Source organism: Antennarius striatus, chromosome 4 (genome assembly GCF_040054535.1).
Source record: "Antennarius striatus isolate MH-2024 chromosome 4, ASM4005453v1, whole genome shotgun sequence".
NCBI lineage: Eukaryota > Metazoa > Chordata > Actinopteri > Lophiiformes > Antennariidae > Antennarius > Antennarius striatus.
Window position 1 is genome coordinate 22,747,177 of NC_090779.1, and position 16,734 is coordinate 22,763,910.

At 43.4% G+C, this 16,734-nt stretch overlaps 1 protein-coding gene across 2 annotated transcripts in view; it reads left to right on the forward strand.

The window, feature by feature from the left end:
* Positions 1–16,734, forward strand: part of LOC137594148 (carbohydrate sulfotransferase 8-like) — a 28,727-nt gene that overhangs the window by 8,049 nt on the left and 3,944 nt on the right. Inside the window, exon 3 of one of the 2 annotated variants that reach the window (XM_068313434.1) lies at positions 2,184–2,364. In XM_068313434.1, the coding sequence (XP_068169535.1) occupies positions 2,244–2,364 (121 nt within the window). In that variant the 5' untranslated portion in view covers positions 2,184–2,243. Of the gene's footprint in view, positions 1–2,183; positions 2,365–16,734 lie in introns of those variants that run through there. The other variant, XM_068313435.1, reaches the window with a different exon arrangement.

Here is a 16,734-nt window from a genome sequence, read left to right on the forward strand (position 1 = left end):
AAAAAAAGTCTGATTGCTTTACAGTGGGATGTTTTTAACCGTCCAGTCCTCTTCCAAGGTGATCATTTACTGGATCTGCTATCACCCGGTGTGAACTCTGCCTTTTAGAAATGCTTGCCTTTGTGACAAAATGCTGTAGAAATGTGGTTAAAATCTTTAGACTCTCTTCTCTTATGACACCTCCTCCTTATGCTCGACACACTCTCTCCCTTTGCCATGTTCGCCGGATTCTGTCTGATATTTTGAGGGTAGAAATAAGCATCAACTGCAAAGATCTGAAATCACGATTTTAGGTTTTTGGTTCAAATTGTTTTCACGTTTGCGTCAGAGCAAACAGGAGCTTTTTGTGGAGGCTGGATTTGTTCTTTTTAGTCTGATGTTTGTGGCTGAGCTGCTTCGTGTTTCATCACCTTCTAATGAGCGTCTCTCCCCGCTAAAGTCAGAGCATCAGATCATCAATCCTCCGAGCTGCTGCACAAATTAATATCAGCTCAGCCCGCTGTGTGTGTGTGTGTGTGTGTGTGTGTGTGTGTGTGTGTGTGTGTGTGTGTGTGTGTGTGCTGTACGCGCATAGCTTCTGTAGAGTCATACATGCTGAGGGAAGCTGTTTGAGTTTACTCCAGAGAAACTGATGTTCCTGCACGGCCTCATGGGAGCAGGAAGTGTGCCGTCAGCAGGACAAAGAGCACGGAAACACAAACTGGTGTTTAGAGACAACATCACAATCAGTCCTTCAGCTCTCATCTCATGCCACTCATATGAGGAGGGCGGAGCTTGACCTCCACGGCTAGGCTAGGCTAAGCTACGTGTGGTAGATTCATTAGATGGCTGCAGGTTTGACCTTGAAATGTCTCCATGCTAGCAGAGGTTTCAGCTCAGCTGATTGGTCCGTCTCGTCCCGAGATCCTCAGGATTGGTTCAGAGGAGGTGGATTTAACAAACCTGGCATTGTGAAATAACAGAAGTGTGTGTGTGTGTCATGTGATCGTAATGTCAAATCAATACTAATCTGATTGAATGTTGCACAAACACGAACGTCCGTTTGATCTGCAATCGGTTGTGAAAGCAGCTCAGTCTGAGCAAACCGTGGCCTCAGTGAAGCGCTGACGTCTCAGGGGGACGGCGTGATGCTGACGAAGACCTCGTGTCTTCATCCTGGATGAGGCAGGGTGTGGTTTTGTGGAGTCTTGTTGCAAGTTTGGATCATTTCTCTCATATTGAGCTCTGAATGTTCTGTAGCGTTAGTCTGAAAGGAGGATGATGATGATGATGATGATGATGAAGGTGGAACTGCTGCCTTCGGAGACCAGGGTAAACAAGATGAGCAACCTGTACACAACATTTACAGTAAACAACACATGACAGTCTGGTGGTCTGTGTGGGGGAACTGGATGGGTGACCTTCAAAGAGTTAAACGCAGTTCTCTCTTTTCTATGGAGGCCTGTGTGGGACATGTGCTGACTCTGATTATCACAGGTTTAATGCAGCTCAGCTTTTCTTCTTCGGTTGCACAACTGAATGGGGTAAGAAATTCGATGTTGGCTCATAAACACATCGAACAGCAGCTCTTGAGAGAAAAAAAAAAAAAATTTATAATCAATCATCCTCTGAGAAAATAAATATAAATGGCAGCAGCTGTGAGATCATTTAGCTGAGTGATAGAGAGAAGCTCTAAACCTCTTCTGTTTGTCATCTTTATATCCTATGAAACAAATGAACAGTTCACAGCAGCTGTTTGTGAATCCTCAGAATAAAAGCTAAATTACTGTGATTTACAGCTTGAAGAGAGATGAATCAAACTGACAGGAGCTGCTTCAGCATCTTGTGTTTACGCCACACGCATGGAATGTCTTTGGGTTTTGGATTGCTGGACAAACAAGACATGTGGTTATTATTTTTTTTATTATTAAATCAAGTGTTTCAAGCCCACATCTAGAGACTTTTTTTACCTAACTGTGTCTTGTCCAGTACTTTACTGTCGGTGTAGCAGCAGAAATGTAGTTTCAGATGTAATACTCAAGAAACACAGTTTTTACAGAGCCATTCCTTTACCTTTAGAATGACTGATGCACCCAGATATATAATAATAAATAATGTAGATAAATAATGTCTCAGTAAAGACAGACCCTCCTCTAGAGATCAGACGTGTTTTTTGATCTGTACTTTCTTCTCCTCCCTCTCAGTCTGTGGGTTCGTGGCTGGTCTGGGATCAGCCTGGTGGACTGTAGTTCCTCTCTGTGGTCATGAAGCCACCCTGCTCCCTCTACTGCTCCCTGTGCTCCCTGATGCTGCTGGGAGCCGGATCTCTACTGCTGCTGGTCCACCTGCAGGACCTCAGCCATAATGTCCTCCATCAGCCCTCAGGTCAGTCCCACCACAGGAAGGAGCTGGTCTCTAACCATTTTCTGAACACACACCCATCTGGCATCTACACACACATACAGAATTATAAAGAAAACCAAAAATATGTCAGATCTGTTGCAAGAATCCAAGGATAGGTCCCGTCTCCATGCATTTCGTCCGAATGATCATCCGATCTCCGGTTTGTAGAGAACAGATGATTCCTGAACCACAACATCTGGTTCCGTCGTGTTCAGTTAGTCGGGATCGCTGGATCCGATTCAGCTCTGGGTTGTTCACCGTGAGCGAACCCGTCAGGACGAAGGTGTTCACCAGGATGGAGATCTGGCTCAGTGCTAAATGAAATGGAACCCTGCTGCATCCATTCAGCTCTGGCATACATATCTGTTTACAACCACGCAGACATCTTATTGATTAGACATTAGGATCTAAAACCAGGAAGCGGCAGATGTTTTTATCCCCGTTTATTTATTTATTTACTCACCTGATGTTATTTTGGGTGTCATGTGTCCTCAGTCAGGATCAATATGTGGTCCGTGGACCCGCACCGAGCCGGTGCCACCTTTAATTTTCACATTGAAGTGGAGCTTCCCTTAATGAACTGTAATTGGCACGGGGGGGGTTGAAGGTGACCCGTCTCTTTTAGTTTCCTGTTGATTCTCACACCAAAATGAAAGTTGTCCTCTGGCCGTCCTGCCAGCCGCCCTGATGAGAGAATGGAAATGTTGTCTCGCTCATCAATTACCTTAATGAGCACCGACTGCTTCTCTGGCTTTCAGACAGCAGCTCCTGCTGAACCGATGGCGCCGATTTCAGTCACATGACCACTACCCTCAGCTTCCAGCTGCAGTCTCTGATTGGCTAACATCGTTTAACTTAAGATGAAAGGATGTGAGACATTTTAAATTGATTTTAAACCTGAAATACCAGATTGTTTTTATTACAAGAGGAACACAATCAAATCATCTGTCAGTAAAATAGTGTGCTGTCTGTCTATTTTTTGCAGACAATCAATAAATTGATCAGTTAGAAAGTCTGCTTCTGCTCACTGAGTAAATGTTGCCCATCTCAGATTTTTATACCAGCATTTTTTTATTTTTCATATTTTTGGGGTTATAAGTATTTATGTTTTGTTTTTTTTCAATCAGAAATGCAGAGGTGCCCTGCAGCAAGGCACTGTCCCCTTTATAAGTAGCTTAAAATGGCTATAAGGGCTCAATAATGTTAAATTATCATGTTAAATTATTCTGAATATTTTTTTTACTTATTCAAGTTCTAAACATTACATTTGCACACAAAGAGTATGTTGGTTTTTCTCTCAGTTATAACATAAATTATTTTAATTTGTCAGGTTATGAAACCCACAGAACTCCATCAATCAAGGATCAAACTGTCCAAGAGAATAAAGAAAAATAGCATCAAACACAAGTTAAGACATTAACTTTGTTAACACGCTTTTTGTCAGCGTTATATATATATGTGTATAATGTGTGTGTGTGTGTGTGTGTGTGTGCATGAAAATAGTCTTGTGATTAGGAAAAATGATTTCCCCAGTGGGATGATTAAAGTATATTTCTCCCTCCTATCTGGGGTGCATCCCTCCTTTTGCCCGTAGCCGGCTGTGATCGGCTCCAGCAGAAGCGTGCCGCGCAGGGCGGATAGGCGGCTGCAGATGAAACCATTGTGATCTTGACGATATAGAACCCAGTACGTAAATGATTTGAAGCGGCGTTCGATGTCAGTTCAGTAAGAGCCTTGCACCAACCGAGTAACGTGTCACATCTGTGATTTTTTTTGTTTTCCCTTCAACAGAAGGTTTTTGATGTTTTTCATTCTCATGGGCTTTTTCCATGACCTTAGGGTCAAAGAAATCCATTCACACACACAGGACTGTTTAAATCCCTGAAGAGTTTTAAATCTTTTGATCCCGCGGCAGCTCTGGAGTTCTGTGTGCTGATGTATTATCTGTGTCATCGTGCTCCAGCGCTGAAGTATAGACGTCCTCCCAGGGTCACAGACCAGACATAAAGTAGTGACAAAATATTACCTTCAGCTGCACAATTCATCAAGTATGCCACTCAAAGTGGAATATTGAGTTCTGCAGACACGCGGCTCCTTCATGTGAGAGAAGAGAGTATTTTATTTATCACCAAAAACCCATCAAGCCCAGACTAGGTTCAATTCTGTTTAGTTCTTTTCAGAGCCACAAGTACAAGTGGACAAAGAAATTCATTTGTGACAGAAAGCGACAAAAACAAATGTTTGTCGACAGCCATCTGGATCTGGAGGAAACTCTGGTGGCTGTCTGTAAACGGTCCAATCAGAGGTTCAGCCTGGGTGTGGGGGTCAAAGCCCCGATCGTGGATGTGGGATACTGAGTCTCAAACGGCGGCTGCTTACTGAGTTCAGGGGTGTAATAATTCTCAGCCTGCCGGTGGTATGTTTACGTTTCTGTCAGTATAAAAGGCTTGTAAGAGATAATTCCTGTCTGTTTGGTTTTTATGCCTTTCTGACTATTGATCGTTTTACAAATATATCATGTATCACATTGATTAAGATACGGTTTCCTCGTCCCAACAGAAGCTAAATTTAGAGTCGTCTCCTCCGTCATTGATCTGCTGCTCATCTATTCTTAACCCTGTGATCTTTTGCTCTGCGTTCTTTTCATAAATTATTTATTTGTTTCTATTTCTTAACCTTTATTGAACCAGGCAAGACAGATTATAAAAAATTATTATCTACATAAGATATCTCCCTAACCTGATCGATCACCAGCCCAGCGATCGATCTGTGGAGTGGAAGGAGCTCCCAGTCAGATTCTACATAGACGGCTGCAAAAATTTATAGATCAATTTAGATGATTGTTCTTTAATGAAATCAATGTTCTCCATGTTGAGGCTGTGACAGAAACACGATCTGTCCTCTTTTCTTCCTCTTTTCCATATTCTTCTTTTTTTCTTCTTCTGCATCTTCTTCTGCATGCTGTCTTTCCAGTTTCTACACAGTAATAATATGAACACCAGTAAAGTAATAACATTCAGCACAATCAGACACACACCAACAGCAATCATACACATACTAACCACAGGCACTGATTCAACTGCAATCACACAAACACACCAAACAGGTCAATCACAACTACTCTTACTGTAGAGATTGAAACGTAGCTAAAAAAGACATTTTTGAATGAACACAGATGAAATATTTTCATTATTTTGACAGTTTTAGATTGCTTAAAGTACACGTTTCAGAGAAAACAATGTGATAACAACTATTATCGGACTAAACAACTTGATTTCCGCCCAAACACATGTATCACACAAAGTGGGTAAATTGAGCGTTTTCTCTTCCTGGCGGACGTGAAATCCGACACAAGTAGGTGTCTACCTGCAAATAAACCTAGAGAAAGTTCATAATTCTGTTTCTTTTGTGCTTTAAATTAATAGAATTTAATGAAACTCCTCTGTACATTGTAGCCTGGGAGAATACACATGTAAATATTATATAAGGCAGCAGCTTCCAATAAAGATAACGGTGGTGTAAATGAAACAGAAAAGAAGCAGCAGTGTGCATCGAGGCCATATGAGTTCTCTGAAGGAAGCACATTAAATTACTGTATCTGTGAGCTCCCTGTGTGCGCGCCGCAGATTCAATTTCCTGCCTTAAGTGACTTAATGTAATTTGAAAGTTTGGCTGGGGGAGTGTGACCAGTGTGATGTGCGTCCTATTTCAGTCCAAACAGAGACATGTCAGCGCATGCTTCAGCCCCACTTTGGCAGAAGCCTTTGATTAATGTTCTCCTCCACACATAGACACTTTATGAGGCGTAAACAAGGCAAATATGAACAAACATGAAGGAAAAAAGCGACTGGGCGGAGGTGTCAGAATGAAACGCACGATGTTCCTCTGATCGGTGTCAGAGCAGGGATTCAAGAACCGCGTCTCAAGTATGAAATCATCTTCAGCAAAGTTCAGATGTTGAAGCAGCAGCAGGAAGGTGTGATGCATTATGTATTGTTTGGTTGTGTTTCACCCCCTCCACTTAAGATCTGCATGTCTGATGTCTTTGGTTTTAGCCCCCAGATGTTTCCTCTTCGTCATCGTCTGTGTTGATCTGTAGCTTAAACTAAATTGCACCGGTTTCCTCTATTTCACCCCAGCGATGTCATTAGTTAATGCTAACATGTTATCAGACAATAGCAGGAATATGAGGATGGAATGGAGTAGTTACAGCTAAACTTTATGGGTTTCCTTGGCAACACATCAGGTATGGCTTTCAGTTGCACATTGTGCCTTTTTGAAGCTCTTTTTTCATTCATTCTTCACATCCAGCCATCCTTCGGTCCCCTGGCTATAACTATTACACGCACTGTGCTGAGTCAGCACTGGCCCATTGTCAGCCCCCCCGTCAGATCAGGACCCACTGAAGTCTTCATCCCTGACCTCCTTCCGGCAACAGCAGCTCATTGGTAATCAGAGCCTCTTCATTAACATCATCATCTTCATCGGGTCACGTCCCCCTGATGTAAGCGAAGCGCAGCTGAACAGAGACGGGCCGTCCTCTGTATTAATGTATGATGATGTGATGTTATTATGGGGGCGTTTGAAGGGTTTCGGGTTAGAATAGATGGTGTCGATGGTTTGAGCTCCTCAGGCCTGTTCTTCATAAAACATCTGTCCAGCTTCACCAGCAACCGTTTCTGTGATGGGAAATGATTTTCACTTCACGCAAAAGATAAAAAAGAAAGAAAGACGAGACAGAAAATATTGTTTCTTGAAAAACTAATTATCAATATTTTATAGACGGTGAGACCTCTCCGCTCATGTCTTTCACTCCCCAAACAAAGCAGAACCTCTGGAGCTTTTGATGATTTATTTTCCTGCAGTCCACCTCCACAGGAAAAATCCATCAGTGAGGAGAGCGCGGCAGAAAAATCATCACAACAGCAAATACAGACGACATAAAGATGACTGCAACACGACGCAAAACAGGAAAACACGTCTGGAGAATGAAAATAAAGTAGCTCATTGTGAACTATTTCTATATGTACAAATAGATAAAAACTCTCCCGTCGCCCCGTCTTCATCTTCAAATAAGTTGAATCAGACAAACGTGACGATCTTCTGAGGCATCCTGAGGCTCAGCATCCTCCCAGCCACTGCTTTGATGCTAGCATGATGCTAATAGCTGCATATTAAATCACAGCAGGCAGAAGCACGTAGACACGCTGTCATAATGGATGTGTTTTGTGAAGCTGGTGTCTGACAGATGGATGTGTGGCTGCGGGTTTGTGGAGCCTCGCATGTATTGTTCGTGGCAGCAGTGATGCATTGTGGTTCAAAGCATAGAAGCAAAAGGTGTCGACACTTTTTCTGGTTCCCAGTTGTCAGCTTCTGTCTTGTTTTATGACTTGGTAAAGAAAGACAGCAATCCAACCCTAGTGAGTTGCTCCAAAGTTGTGAAACTGACTCACCTTTAAAACACATGGACTCAGTGCTGACTCAAAAACAGAGGTCAGACGTGAGGGTAATGTGGAGAAGATCTGGAGCCGAGACTGATTATGGATCATCCACACCACTAGATGTTTGATGGAAGCGGCTGCTGACGTTATTGTAGCCGAAGCACAGAGGAGACCAACCAGAAACCGATGCTGTCGGGCGTCTTGCAGTTGAGCTGACAGGATTTTATTTTTATTTCATTTCAGATCAGGACAGATGGAGTTAGGAGACACAAATGTGTGATAAATATGGCAATTTTTCCTTTCATCGCTGTCCAAAACTTCTCCATGCCAAAGCTAGTGTGAAGTGGAGTGATAAGTGAATGAAAGCTAATTTGTTAATGATCGTGCTTTACAGAATCACAAACACAGTCCTGTCAAATCCAGGGATCAGGAGCGTCCTCCACTCCAACAGATCTACTGGCAAGAGAAGATGTGTTTCCTCCACAATATGGCCTTATATATAAGATTCCTCAGGTCACCTGATTCTCACACTTAGCTGAGTTTGTTCCAACCAACAAACCGTATCATTAAGGACGGGGGAGTTCCAGTTAGTTTAGATGCAGCTGTATTTATGTTGTCCTCCAGACCGCCGTCTGCTGGAACCAGACACTGTTCTCAATGTAGCGAAAAGCAATCCTCACTAAGTCACAAATACACACACACACACACAAACACACACACACTGGCCCTGGTGAGATGATCTGGACGTGTTCTAACCTCAGATCTCAGCGGTTCTGCGGGTGGAATCCATTAGTCGGACTGGTATCTGGAGCGCAGCACATTCTCTCCTGCTGCAATAAGAAGCCTCCCTGCAGCTTTCATTCTCTCCCCAACCTGCAGCCTGAATCCTCTCCATATCGAGTCATTTCGAGAGGGAAGAACAGAAGACCGGTGTGAAGAGGATGTTTTAGTCTCAACATCACAGGGGAGGTTAATATGACCTCATGTTTATTACTGCAGTCATCGCTGCAAAGGCTCAGGAGATGCAACTAATAAATCCACGAGTCTCTTTCTGTGCTTACCTCACTACCCCGCTGTGGTTTTTAGTGTTAGCATCATCATCCTCACCCCCTTCCTCCAGAGGTGTGAATCTCCTTTAACGAGAGGTGGAGTGACAACAACACTAGTTAGCAGCTATTCCCAAAGAGCAGCACTCAAATCTATCTCTCTATAGGGGGACGGTTAATTATATATGTTAAATTTTATAGTTTTCTATAAGGCATCCTCTCTCAATTTAGTCCTGCTTCTGCTATAAAAACTAAAAGATAAATAAGGGATATTTCTATTGCAGCGAAAAACATGTATCTGCACACATTTAACTTTCATGTAAATTTATTTAAAGTTGGCAAAAGTAACTTAAAAATATCTTCATACGCCATCAGACCATCAAACACAAGCTGGAGCGGTGCATTTTGCTCTTTAGAAACGTTTGCGGTTCCTATAGTTTGTTTCCATGACAACAACTTCTACCTATTTTTTTGATAAGAATAATGAATGTCAGGCATTCACCGGGGATGATGCTAAAATGTATTTCTAGCTAATGTTTATTAACATTTTTCGTGCGACGTGTTTTCCATTGTTTTACTTTAATTGTGTTGGTTTCAGTCAGTTTGAGGATATTTCTCATCAGATGAATTTGCATTATATTAATTTCTGACTGATGAAGTGAAGACACTTTGCAGATTTATCATCTAGCAATGATTTTACTTTCATAAATTAACTCAAACATGTTGTAATGCAACATCCAACCACTGCTGGCATCACCTTATTCCACCGATGGACACTGTGAAGACAACCCAAAGCTGGAAAACATGATGGAAACCCACTTCCTGTTCTGGTCTCTACTGCTGTTTGGACAACTCGGAATGTTTATGCGAAAGTTTTGTGGTATTTTTAGAGTCTTGTGCATCTCTCTGTGACTCACCATGTTCGTGGTTATTTTAGGAAGACATGCAGACATCAGCAGATATGAGTGTAACACGCAGGTTTCTAGTGTGTGTGTGGGTGACGGCTTCAGTATGTGTCATACAGAGACACACACACACACACAGCCATTAATACCAGTATTATATGTTAGCATGTGATATGTTGTCTAACATGTGAGATGTCATGAGACGGCGTTATTACATATGAAGTGCTGCCTGATGTGTGTGTTAAACATCACACACACACACACACACACACACACACCACACTGACGTGTTACACATGTGACATATTAAAAATCACACAGTGGGATGTTTTATGCCACCATTGTGTCCCTCAGTGACGTGACGTCGAGTCTCCATTGTGGTCCTAGAAGTTAATTTTTTCATTCCTAACAGAAATCTGATCTTTGATCTTTGATTTTAAATCAGTTATGAGGCTCGTTTCATTGAAAAAAATGATAAATATATTAATGTTGCTGCACGACAACATGAGTCAACGTAGGGGTTCGTATTCTTCCTCTGCTGCTACCTGATCAAACGGGGCATATCTGAGGCTGCCCCTGGTGCAGGTGGGGAGGAAAGCTGAATCTTCTTCATGCGATGTGAAGATCAGGCGTTTTGGTGCAGAGATGCTTTACACCAGCAGGGGAACGGAGTCTTCTCAGATCGGCATCTCCACGGTTTGGATTTCCAGCGTCTTCCACAGGTTCATCTGAGCAGATGAAGCTCCTGATTTATTCATCAGGTGATCCTCCTGCTCCAGCAGCAGCATCACGTTACCCGTCATGGCATCCTGCTGGAGCAGACCACAGCAGCATGTATAACACAACCACCTGATGAATAAATCAGAAGCAGGGCGTGTGTGTTGTTGGCCCTTTAATCTGTTAACACGCTAAAATAACTCAACAAAATACGTCTTAACTGAACGTTGGTTAAGTTTTAGCTCCTGGATTAACTGTAATCCTGTTGGGCGAAGTGTATTTAATCCCAGGTTTGTGATAACCTTGAATGTCAGTGTCAGTTAATGGTTTAAATCAGGGGTGTCGAAACAACGGCCTGCAGCAGTTTTTAAAATTTTAAATTTTTTCTGCCCTGCCCCCAAAAAAAGTTGCCACGACAAAAAGAAAAAAAGTTACACACTCATATTTTGTTGGACCGCCTTTAGCTTTGATTGCAGCATGCATTTCCTGTGACATTGTTTCGATAAGCTACTGCAATATCACAAGAGTTATTTCCATCCGATGATGCATTATTTTTTCATCAATGCATTGAGGATGGTGGGATCTGACTGCTGAGCAAAGCCATCTCCAGCACCTCCCAAACATTCTCAATACTGGGGTTCAGGTCTGGACTCTGTGGTGGCCAATCCGTGTTTGAAAATCATGTTTCATGTTCCCCGAACAACTCTTTCACAATTTCAGACCAATGAATCCTGGCATTGTATTCTTGGAATAGACCCAGTCAGGTCAGGTGTAAGTTCGGAAACAGTATGAGTTCAAATAATGAGGTCAGCGGTCTGCTGCGGTATACTGAATGACCAGGTTATTCTATCAATGGATGTTTTTCTTAACCGATGGCACGGGCATAGTCCAAGATGACAATGCCACAAGTTGTGAAAGAGGATTTTTTTTGGCCAGGCAGTGTATCTTAGTTTCACCACAAGTGGAGCCACCTGCATTCACTGAAGACTCATCAATACAGCAGCTTCTCTCTTCAGATTGATCAAAGAAAAATGTCGCAAGACATGAACAAAAATGGCAGTATCCCACAGGTCCTACTCTGGCGCCATGCAGAGTAAGCCAGACAAAACTCAACAGTTTATTTTTTTTCCCATGATAACAAAATACCTAGAGAACGTTACCATAGCAGCTATGTGGTCGCTCAATTTATAGCAAGACACAGGAGACCGTTTTCAGATGGTGACGTCATTCAACAGCGCCTCGCTAAAGTCACAGAAATAATGTGCCTGGAAGAGATGGCAGAACTCAAAAACGTGGGCATGAGATGCAGACGTCACCGACACCAACCAGATGTTCGTCTTTCTGTGGGGAGTTGAGGAAAACTTTAGAATTACAGAGCAGCTGCTGGGTCACAATCAACTCTTCCAAGACTATCAATGAGAAAGAAATCTGGCTGTTCTCGACTCCCTTCCTCACTCCTACACAAAAAGTAGAAGTGAGCATGCAATTGGAAGTTATGGAGATGCAAGTGTGAGGATTCTCTGAAGGCGCAGCGTCAGCTTCTCTCCGTACCCAACTTCTATCAGAGCTTGGAAAAGTTTCATCTGATGAGACGCCACGGAAGAAGGACGTCGAGTCTGTCGGTCTCAACCTACATGTGTGAACAAATATTCCCTCTGTTAGCGATGAACAAAACCAGGTTCCTTCTCATCTCAGCCACCAAACGGACTCAAGGGGGATTAAATCAAGGACTTCTTCCAGGTTTTGATTTACGTCCATCTTTTGGGTGGATGGACATGAGTCAGGCTGGCTAAACAAATGCCTGGTGGGGATAGGGACTCTGCTGTGTGGCTGTGGTGTAGAAATGAGATGAATATTTACTGTCCCAGAGGAAGATTAGTCTCAGAAACCCCCAGATAAAGACGATTCATGGGTTCATAAGAACAGTACCGCAGCGTCAGCAAGGCTGATGGGCTGAACAGATAAAACTCCCATTCAGTCTGGTCTTATCTGCCAGCAGATTGATGTTATGTGAGGTATTGATCAGGGCCATTTGCTCCTGTGAGTGTTGACATTCTGTAGTTCACGTCCGGAGCCTGAATGCTGATGCGTTCACAGGCAGTGGGAGGTTTTACAGCAGCTTGATGTTGTAAATAGACGACATTCTGATGTCTAAGGCTTTGTTCTGTGTCTGTGAATGGAGGATCGGTTCAAGGTGTGAACTGATTCACATCCATCCTGATTGTCACGTCACAGGTGGACAGTCGAACCCACATTCAGGGGTGTTCTGAGTCACACCTTTCCTCCTTTAGCAGTGAATGCTAATGTGTTCTGCGCCACATTGAAACAACAAGAAGCCACGACCGGCAGAATAAATCACTGGCTGATTTCCATTTACTTCACTGGAATGTAAATGTCTGAGCAGGGCTCAACCCTGATTCAATCCACAGAGAAAGCCGGTCCAGATCTCACTCTAGTCCTATGTTCATCCCAGATTATCTGGTAGTGGGAAGCATTTACAGATCCAGATCCTTCAGATCCTCATGTACCCAGCAGACTACCTTGATCATTTTTAAACATGTTTAGGATTTAAAGTTAGGAGGATTACAGCAGCTCCTTTCAAGCTGAGCTGGACTGACCCATTAATGATGTCCCCTTATGAGTTATGTTTGGTATTTTACAGTCTTGGGGAAGCATGTAGTTCTTAAAAAACAAGGAGGAAGTGCAAAGCTGCAGTAGCTGTAGAGGCGTGAAGCTGATCAGACACAGCAGGAAGTTATGTGAAAGATTAGTAGAAGAGGAGGGGTGAGGAAATGTGAGCGTTCGGTTGTTACATGCCAGGAAAGAACTCCACAAATGAGATGTTTGTTCTGAAAGTGACTGTGGAGGAGTGTTGAGGCCAGAGGGAATGTGATGTATGCCAGTGACATCATCATCATCATTATCATCTGTGAAGAGAAGAAAGCCAGTTTAGATGAACGCAGAGAGGTGGTGGAAGATGGAGGACATGAATGTCACTGAACAGTCACCAGGACGTCTTAGAGTTCATGGTGAAGGCACACGAAGGCCGTCATGGAGAGATGTCGGCGTAGATTCTGACTAACACGAGTGTCCGTAGAGCCGTTCAGTCCTACGCTCTTTGAACTCATCAAATGTCAGACATCAAACTCAGCATGGAGCTGCTGCTGCTGTCCACTGACTCCATTACCAGTCCCTGTGATGTAAAAGGACAAGGGGTCATCTTGATTGGTTGCTTTTGAGATCTCCATGACGACGACGCAGCTGACATATTGACAGTTTTTACTCCAACTGTGCTGCAGTCCTGACTTTAATACAGGATGAAGAGAGGATTTGAAGGAGTGATGGTTCCGTGTTGACCAGGCTGCGGGGCTGGACCATCCTCATATATCATGTTTGTGTTGGATGAAGACTAGAAAAGGGGTTGTTTTGTGGTTGCTGTTGTGGTAAACAAAGCATTATGGGATGCTTTTGTTAGCGGTGCTGCAGTTGCTGCTCTGTGATAAGCCCTTTGTCACAGGCGGCGCCGCACTTTTGTTGTGAATGGACTGAACCACACAGACGTCACCCATTCACACACATAAATACATTCATGAGGACCAGGCATGTGATAACCAACACACACACACATATTCACACATTCACACACGCCCACACCAGTAGAACAGCAGCTGGCTTTTCTTCACTCACACTGGAGGGGCCAGGAATGGAACCACTGACCCTCCAGGAAGTGGACGGATCCACAGCCAAGCCTGTTTGGATCTGATTGGATTTGTCCATCTTTGTTATCAATATGGGATTTTTATTGGCTGAGTTTCATCACGTGATGATTGATAACACAGAGAGATTCCTTTTGACATTTCATATGTAATTGGGTTTCTTCAGAACTGCTATTGCAACACAAATAAGATTTATGTTTCGGTGGAAGGATTAAGTCCTGGGGGGGATTTTTCTGGCTTCAGATGTTCAATCAGCTGATCTGAGATGTTGGACAAGAACCTGATGACGGTTCAAAAGTTTGTAGGTATTTGTTTGATGCTTAAAGGAGCTGAAGGGTGTTTGATGGCTTCGCTGTCTTCAACTGAGGTCGTTCATTAGTCCGCATGTCGTGGAATGAAAGTAAAGTCTCCCTTCATGGTACACAGTCGACATCTATCGAGATAGAATGAACCATTACACCGGCTCAAAATCCTTTTTACATCCAGCTCTGCTCTCCAGTTTGTTTGATCCTGCTGGATCCAGGTCTCCGTAGACTCTGTTCCTCCAGTCGCTGGAGTAAAGTCATCCTGCCTGAGCTCCTGACGGGTCTGCAGGGCCAAAAAACAAACGCACCTCTCTCCTTGTGCTATCATTAGCGCGCCACGCTCAGGTCACCCCGGCCTCAGCTGCGTTGCCGTGGATCTGACGGGACAGCAGCTGCTGAGCTCAGCAGTACAGCGGCATGCTGGGTAATTAGAGTCCTGTGGGCATCTCTGAGGTCAGGATGTCAGTAAACACACCTGTGCATCTCTGGCAATCAGCTGCTGCTCCGCTAAAGTTAGCATTTCTTTAACTGGAAGGTGTAGATATAGCAGTTTGAGGAGGTGTTATTTATAATGTTATTACCCGTGTCTAAGCAAGTAGTGTTAGCATATTAGGATACCCCCCCCCCCATCTGGAAGTGGACTCACTAGGGTTGGGCCAAACGAGATAAATCCATAAGGATCAGGATCCAGATCCAGTAATTCTCATTTTATTCAGGCATTTCTCTACGTTGTAAATACCTTGATCAGTCCTAAACAGTCCAATGAAATGACATCATGAAATATTCTCTCATAAACAGACCATTTTATTGGAATCAATTAATCATAACTAGAAAATGGTTCTCCCCCTAACTGGCAGACAAATGTTTAGAACTGCCATAAATAAATCTGTGAATCTGGACCTGTGACTATTTTCATTTTTAGACTAAGTTTTAAAAATACTTTCATCATTTATTTTGTTCTAAAGTGTTTGGCGATTGGCCGTCTAGTTTGTGTTGATTTAACTGAGTTTACGGTCACCCTTCACATCTCTTATAGTACATTCACATTCACCTCTCTCTCACACACACACACACACAAATACATACACACAAGCTTGACTCACTCCGTCAGAGACAACAGATTCTGGCATATTGTCGATGGCAGATGACCTGTGTGTAGGTCATCGATGTGTGAATACACACTCTCGGGTAGAGGAGGTCAGACACCAGTAAAACCATCATCACAGAAAGTAGAGTGTGAACGATAAAATGCTCTTACTTGTGGTGATATATATATATTTATGTTTATCTATATCTCCAGTGTTTCTGATGCGTGGGCCTTCTTGGCCCTCAGCTGGTTGCCTGGAAACCCATGTGGCAGGTTGGCAGCGATCCCCTGGAACAGATAATGAGCTCATGGAGACGTGTTGTGTAAAAGTTTGCAGAGCACAAGTGTGAAAATGGTTCTGACAGTCGAAGAAGAATAATTAGTGATCAGCCTCCACAGTCTGGAGACGATAGTATGAGAGAGGCAGGTATCAGGCTTCAGTCTGGGGTGTTTTTCTGCCTCTGGTCTCCCTTCCTGTTGCTGATGTTCATGGACAGGATCTGAAGGTGGATTTCAGGTGAGTTCAGATTAGAAGCTCAGAATCGTGTCTCTTTACAGGGAACGTGATTCGGTTATCTTTATCAGTTCTTGATCCAGCAAGGTTTGAGAGAGTCTTCATCGCCAGATCTGAGGCCACGGTCTTCTGTCAGAACCAGGCGGATTGCTCCCGGTTGGGGGTAAGTTAGTACCTCCAGAAAAGGACTTAAAGTCTCTGAGAGGTGCTGTTAAAAACTTGAAAAATGGAGCGTGAGATGGATGTGAAGGTTAGCGTTAGCAGCGTCAGCAGCGTCAGCAGGGGGCGATGGTGTTCTGGTGAAGATGTGATAAACGTACCCGTGTCACATTTATAATAAGTGATTTATGTGCTTTAAAGATGCATATGATATGAGATATTATGGAACAAAGATATTTAATAAGATATAATCTATCATCAGTGTTGATCGTGTATTGATCACCTGCATACATTTCTGTGCGTCTTAGCTGCTCAAAGGGTTTCCACTGGTGCGTTGGAGACGCCTGGCAAAGAGGTGCAGTCTGGGTAATAAATAACCAGGAGTAGGATGGTGCTAACCTTCAGTGTCAGGAAGCTGCTGAGAAGCCATCTGGTGTGTGTGCGTGTGTGTGTGTGTGTGTG